This window comes from Ambystoma mexicanum, chromosome 4p (genome assembly GCF_040938575.1).
Source record: "Ambystoma mexicanum isolate Mex_15411 chromosome 4p, UKY_AmexF1_1, whole genome shotgun sequence".
NCBI lineage: Eukaryota > Metazoa > Chordata > Amphibia > Caudata > Ambystomatidae > Ambystoma > Ambystoma mexicanum.
In genome coordinates, this window is record NC_090927.1 from 596,412,280 (window position 1) to 596,426,764 (window position 14,485).

General features: G+C 42.3%; 1 protein-coding gene across 2 annotated transcripts in view; it reads left to right on the top strand.

Annotated features, from left to right (window-relative positions):
- Positions 1 to 14,485, top strand: part of HCRTR2 (hypocretin receptor 2) — a 705,534-nt gene that overhangs the window by 532,818 nt on the left and 158,231 nt on the right. For both annotated transcript variants that reach the window (XM_069606143.1, XM_069606141.1), the window contains exon 5: positions 7,557 to 7,786. In XM_069606143.1, the coding sequence (XP_069462244.1) occupies positions 7,557 to 7,786 (230 nt within the window). The remainder of the gene's footprint in view (positions 1 to 7,556; positions 7,787 to 14,485) is intronic.

The window sequence follows — 14,485 nt, forward strand, 5'->3', positions numbered from 1 at the left end:
CATCGGCGGAGAAAAAAATAAGGAATACTATGCCAAACTAAACGGGGAGAATCACTCAGAATTTTACTAACGGTTAGACCCAGATCATTAATGAAAAAGTTGAAAATGGATGAAGCCAAAATACAACCTTGTTTCAACCCTCTGAATGTTTGAAATTTCGAGGTCATATCCCCACTTAGGTTGAGTCGGACCTGCATGGTAGTATTGGAATGTAGAAGAATAATTAGAGATATTAGAGAAGGTGGACAATTATATTTGATCAATTTATGATGTAACAGCGATCGATCAATTGAGTCGAAAGCGACCTGGAAATCTACAAAGGCTAGATAAAAGGTCTGCTTACGGGCTGCGTGATCAGAGAGGAGCATTTGAAGAGTAATGATGTTAGGGATGGTACCTAGTCCAGTCACAAAGCCTGATTGAAATGGATCATTAAGATGGACCTGAGAGATCCACTTCTTAAAGTCTCTTAGAATCAAACGTGAAAAGATCTTTCCTGGTGCATCTAATAATGCAATTGGCCGATAACTGTACGGTTCTTTCCTATTTCCCTTTTTATAAATGGGGACGATAATGGAATGGGTCCAGGACGGAGGAAGTTTTTGAAATTTCAAGATGAGTCTAAAGATGATATACAAAATGCCGCTCCACACTTGTGGATAGACTTTGAACATCTTATTGGAGAGGCCATCTGGACCGCAAGCACCTGATTGACTCGCTTTTTTGATGTACAAAAGAATATCTTCTAGATCAAATTCTAGATGAAATTTAGACAGAGAATTTGTACTTGATAGGGCTGAGTCATTATCAGGCAATTCATAAAGATTGGAAAAATTAGCGATCCAGGCAAACTCTGAGACTTCATTGGCTTGGATTATTGCTTGGGTTCCAGATGTTACTTGATTAAGATAAGTCCAAGTTTTAGCAATATTTTTACATTGGATTGCATCCGGCATTAGCTGACTGTCAATGTGGTATAGCTTGGTACGCCTTGCTTTCACCCAATTTCTATACTTTGTTTTAAGATTGGATAGATGTTTGTGCCTAAAAATAACTGGAAGGTTCAATGCATCTCTCTTCTGCTGGCGAAACAGGCACTTGTGATCTCTTGTGTCCAAATCAAAAGCATGCAGAGACGGAGTGCAGAAGGAACGTTTAGGTGAAAAACTAGGGACTTGAGGCCGAAACAATTGTAACATATCAGAATAACAGACATTAGAGGGCCTGGTAGTATGGGCAGTGATTGCGACGGCATGAGTCAAATAGGAATGAAAGGAATCTACTGACTTCTCTGACCATCGCAGTCTATTACCGGCATTGTTAACACTAAATTGGCTTTGAAAAATTCTATCTCTGTGCATACTAAAAGTGTTACAATACTGCCAGACAGCTGTAAGTTGTTTATGATCACTCAACTCCGAATGCACAATTTTGAAATCCAAAACATCACAGAACAGGGACATATTCGTATACATATAATCAATTGTGGACGAGGATGAGCCCCGGGACCATGTTGAGGATGGAGGAATATCGGACTGGAATGCTCCGTTCAGCCTCATGAGATTATGATGTTTACTAATTTGTTCCCATTGTTTTATACAAATAGAATTGTTTTGTTTAGTCAAATTAATGCAATCCAAATTCAGATCTCCTGCAATCAAAAGTTTTTGCACTGAACCATCCAGGAGGATTACGTTCAGCATATCATTTAAGGCTTTCAAGAAGCATTCGACCGTAATCCCCACTGGATTCCAATATAGGTTAATAATGGCATATAGAGTTGAGGCTACTTTAAGTCTTGACATTTGAATAAAGGCATTAGGTGAGGCCCACGGGAAAATGCTAATGTTGTTATCTGCTTGAATTGCAGTAAGGAGGCCACAAAACGGTCTGCCACTCAAGCCTTTGTTGGCCGCTAAAGATATCACAACATGAGCATCCCAAATAGGATCAGTAGTCATCCAAGTTTCTTGAAATAAGAGTAGCTTATATTTAGATAAAGAGCTAAGATCATTATTCAAGAGCTTGGAATGACCTCTCGTATTCCAACTGATGATGGAAAAATTACACAGATCAACAGCTTGGCCTAGTTAATGCTGTTTAGGAGAAGTCTGATAGGGTCTTGCACCTCGCGGCTCATAAAAAAGATTTTCATAATTAGCAAGAGGAGCTAATTGCTGCTGGTTAAAAATACCGGGGTCCGCAACTTCCAGTGAGACCTCAAAACCCAAATCACAAATTGTCTTCGAGCAGCCCAAATAGCATTCTGGATGATACGTGAATGCATCCAAATTCGCACAACATTCGTTTTCAAGGGAGTACAAAAGTCAACCAGGGCCAAGTCGTAAGAGCTAATGTCTTCTAGAGAAGGCACATCCGAAAAAATGCTCAAAATGGAATTACGATTTATGACATATTGTGGGCAAGGTGACGGCCTACAACTAAGCAGTAAGCTAAAGTTAGCAGGATGCTTGGTCATGGGCTTAGTCACAAACTTAGGGGCCAAGGACTCTGGGCCCCTCTTAATGGGGACCATGGCAGGTGGAGCAAATGACTTAGACTCTTTTTGGCAAACAACCTGTAGTAATTCAAGAAGTTTGGGGGCAATTTCGGCCAAAAGAGACCATCTAGAGGAACTGGTAGCTCCCAGTAACTCAGTTTGTGGCACCAATTTAACACCTAACACCAATGGGCGAGCTATTTGGCCAACAGATGTAGCTAAACTAGACCCTGTATTAGCTAATGTCAAATTGTTTACAATTGGAGGACACTTTGATGAGAGTGACTTAGTTGGAGTGGCAATTTTTTGGGCCATACAAGCCTGCCCAGACATATACACATCAACAGCACGACGAATCGCTTGCCGATGGAAGTCCAAAGGCAAGGTCGTGGTCAGGCCGCTTAATGTATCATCAACTACAGGCATATCTATGGGTGCAGATGTAGCAGCCCCTACCTGACAATCCATGCCTGCTGCTAGTTCTACCAGTACATCAAGTGGAGCGTACGGCAGCATGGCATTTGTCTCTTGTGATGTAGGAGCAGGAATACGTGTTAAAGCCATTTGATGGTACTTTTTCCAACTGCAGATGATGCAATAATCGCACTTTTTTTGGGAGGATGAACACGGCGCAGAAAGTTCTTCGTTTGTGCTGTACCATTTTTCTTAGCAGCTGGAAGATTCTTAGATTTTTTACACTGGGGAATCTGAATGGATTTCACACCAGAAGGAAATGCCTTAGGGGTGAAAATGGTGTAAGGCACACTAGGAGCTGCTTTTGCGCTAGTACCGGGCATAGAAACCGCTGGCTTGACTGGATTCAAAGTCGCCTCAGCCATGGTATCCACGATAATACCTTCGATACGGGGCACCGCTGACAAAGTAAGTAAATTTGCCACAGAAGAGGGGACACTATTTACTCGTTATAATTATATGAAAATATATAATTAAGGGCTTCCCTTGGGCATCCCAGACTCGTCATTGACTTAGTTGGAGTGCTGAATTGAGGTCACTTAATAGGGAACGTGTGGATTAGACATTAGAGGCTTGGAGGTAACATACCTCTGGTTTGTTGAAGTTTAGCATACAGCATCAAAGTGTAATCTTTGGTGATTGGAAAAGAAACTATTCGAATAATTTGTGGTCAAAGGATGTAAAGGTAAAGCCGATTTAGGAGTCGTCATTGAAAAGTTGATGTACAATGTCAACAAGCAGATAAGCTTCCCAGGAGAGGTCATTTAAACACAATGAGTGATATAAAATTATATAATTGTGTCAAAAAGATTCATAAATATAACATTTCAAACATTATGTAGTACAGTTTCAACCATGCTCAGTAGTTAGGAAATCATCAGTTAAGAACTATTCCACTGTATATTTTTCTTAAGACCCAAGTGTCAACATCACTCACTTGAAGTGCCCCTGATGAAAATCCAACAACTATGATAGAGGATTGATGTTGGGCTTCATGCCTTCCTCTACACTTTCACATACATTGGTTGTCTAGTACAGAGATAAACTGAGACACTGATTGTAACTATATTTGAAATTGTTCCCCCATTTTTTTATGGCATGTTGATGTTGTTTTGCCTTACTCTGCCATTATTTTGCCATTGTTTGTCTTTGTATAATTGCCATGAGAGGTCAAAGGATGGCTATACATTCACACAATTAATACAGCATTTGTGTGACCTCTCACATTTCATATCTATCTTAGCTTCACTTCCCAGGTCAATAATTGCAGCTTAAAGGCTGAGCTGAAAGCACCACCTCATTGGCAAACATAAAACCATTTGGAGAATCAGACCCTAAGTCATATAGCTCATTTGTGTACTACATTTTAAATGTGATTCCAGAGCTCTCAAGTTTTAAGTGGCCATAAATGAAAAGGTCAACCAGTCCTGTATGTTTCCCTTTGACCTTAGGACTTGAATGTTTTTTTCATTTACCATGTACATTTGATTAAAACTACAAGTCCCACAAATCCAAGAAGAAACCGGACTGAGTCACACATGGCCATGGGAAATGTGAGAGCTCTGTGATTCCTGCTTCCCTGTCACATCAGGAGTGTTACGCATTTGAGGTTGGACTGCAAGGTTATCAGTGAGCGCAAACAAACTTCAAGAAAGCCTTTTAATTTGCCTCAATCTGCTAAACAATAGCTTGGGTGAAATATTGTGAGTTGCTGCTATTCATTTTTCTCTCCAGAACCTAGCTCCAGTCTTTACCACAGGGCATTCTGAAAATAAAAGGAGTCACTGTAAATATTTCAGTAAAGGGTATGGGAAATGCAAGTAAGTGGCACTCAAAAAGGAGTTAATGGAAAAGGAAAAGGTGCACATAGAATTAGACAAACTAGCAATGGAGTGCTCAAAAATAAGAACACACTTTATCATTAAACTATAAAATAATCAGGGTTGTGCAGATTACCTAACCAAGTATTTACTGTGTGCAAGCTGCCACTCTGCACATGTCCCAGTTAGCACAGTAACAAATCCAGATTCAAATTGAATAATTATCAAAATGAATAATTATCTTTCGAAAATAAATATTGTGGCTTTTCTTACACATCATCCACAAAATATTTGTAACAATAACTACCAAAGATTTTCATATAACGAAGGTCATGTGTGAATGACATGTTGCTATTTCACTGGATACAGCTTATCTATTGAGAAACAAAGTGATGGCCACTTAGAAAATGGTTACATGTAAACAATACATTCACTCCAAATATAAGGATGGTGCGCAATGGGTGCCACTGGTTTAATGCTGCTCATAGGCAATCACAAATGAGAACATATTATGTAACAGGAATGCATGTCTGGAGCAGCACATCTCAAGGCAGCGAATCCGTTTTATGTAATAGTGAAACAAAATCACAATATTGTACAACGCTCACACTGCCCCATGTCAAGAAAAAGTCACGTAAAACTGTTGGCTTTTATAAATGCTTATTCTTACAGGCCTTCAGTGCAAGGAACATATATATATAACACAGGGCCGAAAGTACACTTTTTTAAGACATTTGTATTACAACAGAAGCACATTTACCAACTGCATGTAAACCATTAATCCTCAACAGACAGCTTAGAAATAAATCTGGCAAGCAAAGGTTTGCTGTTACTGCTTGAAAAAGATAGCGCAAAGAAATCTAAGGAGGATGTGTTCTGGACGAGGAGGGCCAGCTACTAGGCGGAATCAGCCATAGGAATGAATTAATATGGTCATGGGTAGTCAATGCGTGGGTAAATAACAAAACAACACCTACAAGCTGTGTGTCCTTCCTCTCATGCCATCTCCCACCTAGCTGTACTCCAATACAATAGTTTTGTTTTATAGGTGCCGTTGAAGCAACGTTTAATAGCCAACATTTTTTAAAAAAAGGATGTGTTCAAAATGAACCAGCTGTTAACGTTACAATCAGTGAGACTGCAAGTAAATGGGGTTGAAGAATGTGGTTTGATGAGATTGGGTTGGCGGTTTGTATGGATTTAAAAGTTGTGGGCGGACAAGGATATTGTAAACAGTGTGATAATGGGATAGCAGAAATGTGAACCAAACAGTCAACTGGAATAGTAACAAAGGCCTCTGTACAGTTGTGATAATGATCCTACGGTGAGAGGTGCAGTGTTAAATGCAAGACATGCCAGAACATATTATAAACCAGGATATGGTTCAAGGATAAGAAATAATTAACTGTAAGGTGGACATTGGGGTTTGTTTGCCCAATATTTAAATGACAGGCGAAGATGTCATGCAGATAGTTCAGACAGTGTGTCCGTGAAGATATTTTGTAAGTTGAAGGTGTTACAGGAGGATAGTGCCTTATAGCAATGCGGACAGTAAAACAATTAGAGGTGCAACATTGGGACAGGCTGGTTTTCAAGGAAGAGGGAGGGGCATAGCATCTAGTATCAAGGAGGTCAGTGGTCTTTGCAAAGGGGGCACAATCATTACTGAACTGGGTGGGAAATGAGAAACCATGCAGTGCCTTCTCGCTAAAAGGGAGGGGATAGGGGTCAGATAGATGACTTCTCCTGATACACCGGAGGGGATATGGGTCAGATAGATGACTTCTCCTGATACACCGGAGGGGATATGGGTCATATAGATGACTTCTCCTGATACACCGGAGGGGATATGGGTCAGATTGATGACTTCTCCTGATACACCGGAGGGGATATGGGTCAGATAGATGACTTCTCCTGATACACCGGAGGGGATATGGGTCAGATAGATGACTTCTCCTGATACACCCGAGGGGATATGGGTCAGATAGATGACTTCTCCTGATACACCGGAGGGGATATGGGTCAGATAGATGACTTCTCCTGATACACCGGAGGGGATATGGGTCAGATAGATGACTTCTCCTGATACACCGGAGGGGATATGGGTCAGATAGATGACTTCTCCTGATACACCGGAGTTAGTTGCAATGATTACAAAGAAAGAGAAATATTTCATGGTTTACTGAACTTAAGTGCCAGGCTATTATGCAAGTCTATGCAAAAAGGACGAGGATACTCGTCCTGGGTTCAGCAAAAGGCCACTGAGATTACTAATGAGCTATATCTGGGGGTGGGAGGGGGGAGGTTATGAGTAGGAGGGTGCCAAAGGACGTCAAGCTCATTTGTAGTGATATTAATGAGAGCACAAGAGCGGAAGATTACTGGGGATGTTGTACTAAATATCAAATTAGTTATAGGAAATATGGGTTTGCCAAAAGGCTAGAGACCTGGTGTACTCAAGGGGGGGGGGCGTAGTTAGTCCTCCTTTGGTCCTGCAACTACAGGTGTTGTGAGCCATTCAATGTGCCACCTTTACATTCATAAGGGACGTTTCCTTCGGCTATGACATTAGCATGGTGGTTTCGAAAGTTTTCAATCCGAACATCGCATAGCTGTGCATGGCACATCTACAGCTCCTTTAATGAAAGTCACTCTTTGATGCTGAAGTTGGCAGCTTATTTTTAACAAGAATAATTGAACTGCAGAAATGGATATCTTTGATCTGCACTTACTGTTACTTTTATTCTCTCTGGATGTTACAGATCCCAGGAACCTCATCAGTTGTAGTTCAAAAGAAGTGGAAATCGTTGCCTTGCCCGCCACAGCCGAGAAGCCTAGGGCAACAGCAGGCTTCCAAGACAAGGATGAATGCAGTGGCCGCGGAAATTAAACAGATTCGAGCCCGGAGGAAAACTGCTCGAATGTTGATGGTGGTCTTGCTGGTTTTCGCACTCTGTTATTTACCAATTAGTGTCCTCAATGTTCTCAAAAGGTACTTTCAAGACTTTTCCGATTCCTACAGACATTACAATCAAAGCTGTAACGTTGCATTGATAGCTCGCGTGTCCACACAATAACAAAACACTATTGCCATTATGTCTTCCTTAAAATATGTCACTTAAACACGTGCTAATAAGAATCTTACATAATGATCAAACACAGGAAATGAGTAATCAATGTGTCAGACACCTATTATCTCATTCTCAACCACTACAAGCTGTTGCTTTCATTTGCAAACACCATTAAGAGAACAATTGCACTTCGTCCAATTAGGTTTGCCTTGCTGTGAAAGATAATTAGTGATTTTGACCTGTTTACCAGCTGTGCGCTTCTGATCGATCTGCCACGAAAACAGCATTGTTCCGAATATAGAAGATGTATATTGTCAGTTATTTTGTAAACTCGTGTTCGCATCCACCACTGTAACATTTAATTTGAAAGAGCAATCTGCATGGTGTGGATAACTGACTTGTTATTGTACTGGCGTTATTGAACCAGGCCGCCCTTTCGATAAAATGTGTACTGAACCAAAATATAAATGATGACTTAGCAAACTCGATCTTAATAAACCACAGGCCAATAATGCATTCTTCGTCCTGCTGCATTGATTAAAGATAATAGGCATTGTCAAAGCCAATCATTTTGGCATTATTAGTTGTTTATTGCAATATATATATATATATATATATATATATGTAAAGAAAGAGAGGAAAGGGGAGGGACCGCACTCTCCGTGCACCCAACAAAGTTTGGAAAGGTTCCAACAAAGTTTCCAAAAAAGGGAAAAGCGCAGCTCACACAAGGTAGGTAGAAAAAGAGATAAATATTTAATAAATTCTTAGCTGTGCAAAATGCACAGAACAAAAGGCTGGGGAAACAGCATACACAAACAGAGGCAGGACGCCTGTGGGCACGGCCCGCTTACAACGCGTTTCACGCTCAACTGAGCGCTTGATCACGTAACACAACAAAGAACAAAGACATGGTTAAAAAGGTATGTAGTCCATCTTCTATGTCAATTATAGAATGAAAGTGCAATTACAAAGTGATTCAACAGTGGCCATCTTGGAACGGAAGGTCAAGCTATTGCCTGCCATACAGCCGTAATGTACCGTAATTTCCACCATATGTTACCATTAAAAAACAAAGCCAAGCTGGATTAGCATTTTAGTTAAAAGCCTAGTACATTGACTTAAGTCAGATTGTGTCTTGTATAAATACAGACAACAGCTTATATAAATCAATCAATTCAGAGGAAGTGTAATGTCATTATATGCATGTAGATTAAAAGAAAAGGGCCAACTCGGGTTGTGTCATTGTAGATAGATTTTCAACCTGGCCTCCGGTTTAGCATTGGGCAGATACGCAAAATAGCAGCATAAATTGGCATACATGACATCTGATTACTTTGATGGACTAGAACATATGTCTTGTGCAAAATTGCAAAGATAAAAACACATATGGTATGGTTAAAATTCAACCCAATTGCAATATCAAAATAGACATAGGAACTACAATTCAAGTACCAAGGAAATGTTATGCAGTCATAATTTCCAAAGATTAATTATAAAAAAATATTTTTGATACTTGACCTAATCATGTTTAAAGGCGAAGGAAAGTACAAGTGCAAGTCCAATATGGCAACCTGAGCGATGTAAAAAATAAGCAAGGTCATAAAAGTGACCACGTTTGATGAATATCAAATCATCTGCACACCACTAATGTAAATTATGCCGATGGCATGGCCAGGACTACTGCTGTATAGTCCTTACCACAAATACATGGATATAATATATTCTAGATGACAATTACTTTTCCAGCTGCATTATCTGACTAAATGATTGTACATAAGGGATCCACTTGTGTAAAATGCATCAGTGGTAACATAATTGAAGAAAAACCCAGTAACCACAGTGAAACTATGGACACAACATACCAAATTATTCACCAGTCAAGAGTCCTTCTAGGTCGTGAATATAGCAACATAAAAAATATATTAGTATATATATATATATATTTAGTGAAAAAACGTTGTTAAAGGGACGTTATGGTTCCAAGTAAAACTGAAAAACCCCTGAAATTTGCCAGTTATGGTAAGCTAAGCAACCTTAACTCGTGCCACCACCGTGCACTGCTAAGACTAACACCCAGGACATCAAAGATGACATCACAAATGTCATTGATGATATCACTGATGACACCACATGTCTGGTTCACTCTTTTTCCTTTACTGATATATCTAGGCCAGTAACAGTCAAGAACAAAAAATTCAAAAAGTGAGACCCCCCTCTAATTTTGACCCTCTAGACACAATCCCACCAAACTTTGCAAACACATTCGGAATGAGGACGGAATCAGGACAGGAATATAATAGCAACATTTCATGTGGTTTCATTGAGTGGTGCCAAAGTTGTATGCCATCCAAAAACTTCCTCCATACATCTGAAGTGTCCCCGAACCTCTCAGGACTGTTTGCGAACATCCAAACTGTTTGTGGACTTTCGTGGAAAAAAACACCCTTTTTTTTGCTTCTAACAGCCACATTCCATCCCATCCTCATCACTCCTCACCTCTCCAGAGATTATTTGATAGGTTTGACAAGTGCAATGTTGTGTTTTTTAATCTGTTTTTAATGCAATGTCCGCAGACACCGTCCGATGTCTGCAAATGCAAGATGGCGGGCGTTTCCAAAAATCTGAAGCACCTCACGCTTTACACCAACCAATCAGCAAACATGTTGTGTGTCCGCGGACATGACGCAAGTCTTTTAGCCAATTGATGTGTTGTCCGCGGAGCGAACAGGGAAGTGTGTCCACGGAGCAGACACAGATATCAATATTTTTTTTGCCTTACGTTTTGTTCGTTTAAGAAACAACTACTGGATGGATTTACACCAAATTAACAAAAACACTCTTTCGGGACCAAGTCGCCGCTCCTGCTGCACATTTGGTGAAAATCCATCCTGCGGTTTGGGCTGTAGGCGTGAGTAAAGTTTTTTCCCATTATGTCTATGGGAAAAAAGACATTTTGGGACCTCCCTATACCTTTACCCCTCCTTGACCAATCCTCACGAAACTTTGCAAAAGTATTCAGAGTGGGCCATATACGTTTTTGCAAAGTTTGGTGAGGATTCGTCCAGGGGGAGCGAAGTTATAAGCTGCCCAACAAGAGCTGTTTCTATGGGTTTAGCAACTTAACCATAACTACATCCTACGACCACAATGATGACATCACAGATCAAATCACTAATTACATTACAACCGTTACTGGCATTAAGCATGGCCTTCAGCCATGGTCAGTGAGCATGGCCAAATATATTTTAACACATGAATGTGTACTAGTCATGGCCTTCAGTTACAGACAGTGATCACAACCTTCACCCATGTGCACTGAATATTTTAAAACACTAACAGGGTACCAATCATAGATTTTGTCCTTTACCAGAGGATACCTCTGTGACTCTCCTTCACTCACTATTCTCCCCTCTGGCCCGACTCACTCTGCAGGGCACACTCTGGATGTTCTGATCTCATCAGGCTTTCCCCTTTCTGTCCCTCTCATCAAACCTCTCTCCAGGAGTGATCACTTTCTCCTCTCCTCCCAGCTCACCCTCTCTACCCCACAGGCCAAGCCAACTCCATCACTGCCATTCACCTTCTCGGTCATCTGACCCATGAAGCGCGTTTCAGTTGAGGCTTTCGCCACCACTTTCTCACCCACCTGTTCCCCTTTGGCTGACTTTCACCCTGACTCACCCTATCCACGCTCCACTCTGCTATATCTGATACTCTTGATATCCTTGCCACTGTCATGAAAAGCCGCCTGCTGCCCAAAGCCAAGTGCAACTCCTTGTACGACTCTGACCTTGCCACCCTTAAAGACAAGTGCAGAGGCTTACTTCATCCACATACTCAGACAAACCGGCCTGCTGCCTGCTCCAAAGGCAATATCGGCTCTCTGTCCTCACCAAGAAGAGAGCTCATATCCAAGCCTGTGTCTCTGTGGCATCTAACAACTCAGCTGAACTCTTTAAAATCTGCAAGGAACTGGCCAATCCTGCTGCAGTTTCTACCTCTCCTGTCCCCTCCCAGGCCCTTTGCACGGCCCTGGCTTCCCACTTCATCTCTAAAGCTCAGGACATCCTGTCCTCACTCGCCTCCTCTCCCCTCCCTCCCTGTACTCCCTGCTCTTCCTCTGGCCCTTCTGAAGCCACCCCTCCTCCCTCCTTCTCTGCCTTTGCCCTGTTCACTGCAGACAAAGTTTCTAGAAAAGTCCGATCTATGAAAGTCTCGTCAAAACAAGTTCACCCAAGTACCACATCGACTTCCTGGCTCTTGCCCTGGCTGAATTCTGCAACCACTCCTTTGCCACTGGAGACTTCCCATCCCCCCCTGAAGCACTCACTTGTGCACCCTCTTCTTAAGAAACCCTCAGCCGACCACTCCTGCCCGGCTAACTATTGCCCAATCTCCATCACCCCCTTTCTGGGCAAGCTCCTGGAGAAACTGGCCATCTCCCAGCTAGACCTACACACTGAATCTGTTGGTTGCCTTCATGACCATCAGTCTGGCTTCAGAGCTGCCGGAAGCACGGACACTGCTCTCCTGAACATCCGTAAGGACATGCTCTCTAACCTTGACTCTAACATCCCCTGTGTCCTCATCCTGCTTGATCTCTCTTCTGCCTTTGACACTGTCAATCATGCCATCCTGCTCAATCATCTCCGCGATAACCTTGATATCACTGGTCAGGCCTTGGCATGGCTGACTTTTTTCCTCTCTGACCGACCCTCTCAGGTCCAACTTGGGTCCTTCCTCTCCACTATCCTTTCTCTACCTGTGGTGTCCCCCAGGGGTCTAACCTGTCTCCCTGGCTGTTAAAACAATACCTGGCACTCCTTGCCTACCGCATTGCCGCTCTCTGTCCCAATTATCAGTGCTATGTGGATGACAGAGAGCTCTGCCACCTATTCTCCTTCCCTCATCTCTGACTGTCTGCTATCCAGGAGTGGTGTGCCACCAATGACCTCTGCCTTAGTGCCAGTAAGGCTGAAATTCTCATCACCACACCAGCTCCCGCCTTTCCTGTCATGCTCTGGCTGGCCTCTCTTGGCCCTCTGCCTGCTCCCACCTGCAAGGCAACAAACCTTGGGGTCATCTTTGACTCCTCTCTCCTTCACACTACCAGCTACACCTCCTCAAAGGTATTTTTTCTTTCCTCTCCTTCCCCCAGAAGCTCACTGTCTCCAGGGTGCTGGTTCTCTCTAGGCTTGACTATTGTAACAGCCTCTTTCTAAATCTGCCTGCTTCTACTCTCCGCCCTCTGCAACTCATCCAGAACAGGACTGTGAGACTTATCCTTGGCCTCAAGCCCAAGGATCGTATCTCTCCAGGACTGAAATCTCTGCACTGGCTCCCAGCGACTGTGAGGATTAAGCTCAAAACCCTCTGCATTGTCCACAAGGTCTTCTGGGGCACAGGCCTCAATACCTTCAACTCTCTCTTCCTAAATATCTTCCTTCTCTTGCACTTCGCTCAGCCGCTTCCAACTCCCTCAGGTTCAATCGCTTTTCCAAGCAATGAGTTGGTGGTAGCTCTCTTTCCTCAGCTGGGGCCTTCCACTGGAACATCCTCCTTGCCTCCCTTAAACTTGAGGAGAACCATCTTCAGTTTTGGAAGCACCTTAAAACCTTCCACTTTGCTTCTGCTTTCTCTCTCCCTCTCCCCTGCTGAAGTCCTGGCTGATACTGAGACTACACTGGTTACCTGGCCACCCACCTGATCTCGGGCCAAGTCCTGCTTATTGCACGCCTGCACTGCCTCCCTGGCAACCCCTGCACCTGGGGACTGTTTTTCTGTATCCCTACAGTCCGCCCTGGCCATTAATTATTTATCTTGTTATTATTTATCCCATCTACTGCACTTTCCATTCACGCTCCCCCCACACTTTCCTTTTTCCCCTTCCCCTGCACTTGCGCGATCTGAATGACACCTGGGCTAGTAAGATCGTTGTCTGTCTTCCCTATGTTCCCTCTCCCTTGCCTCGTCGCGCCCTAAAACACTTGTGTATCGGCACGTTATAAATGCCATATCATATCATAACTGTGTCCACTGTATACTATGTTCACCGAAAAAAAACTTTGAAATACAATGAAAAAACTTTGTTAAAGGGACGTTATGGTTGCAAGTAAAATCGAAACACTTCAGAAATGTGCCAGCTATGGTAAGCTAAGCAACCATAACTCACGCCACCACCATGCACTGCTAAAACTAACACCCAGCACATCAAACAGGACATCACAAATTATGTCGTTGATGACATTACTGACAACATCACATATGTAGGCCACAAGTTTTTGTTCACTGACACATCTAGGCCAGGTGGTTTTGTTCACTGACAGTCACAATATGACAATTCAAAATGTGCTTTATATCTGGAAATTAACCTTGTTGTATGTTCTTAAAGAACATTCCTTAGAGTTTGGTCTCAGCTCCTGGTGCAAATACATGGGGCAATAAGCAGGCCTCAAACACGCAATTAATTTGTATATATCAAGATAAACTTTAATGTTATTAATATTTGCTGGTGATGCTGTTTCTTTCTTTCTTTCTTACTTTAGTTTTCCTTATGTGCCTCTGATTTGTATGGATTCTGGGTCTTCATATGTATTGTTTGTAGTAGTACAAGTGTG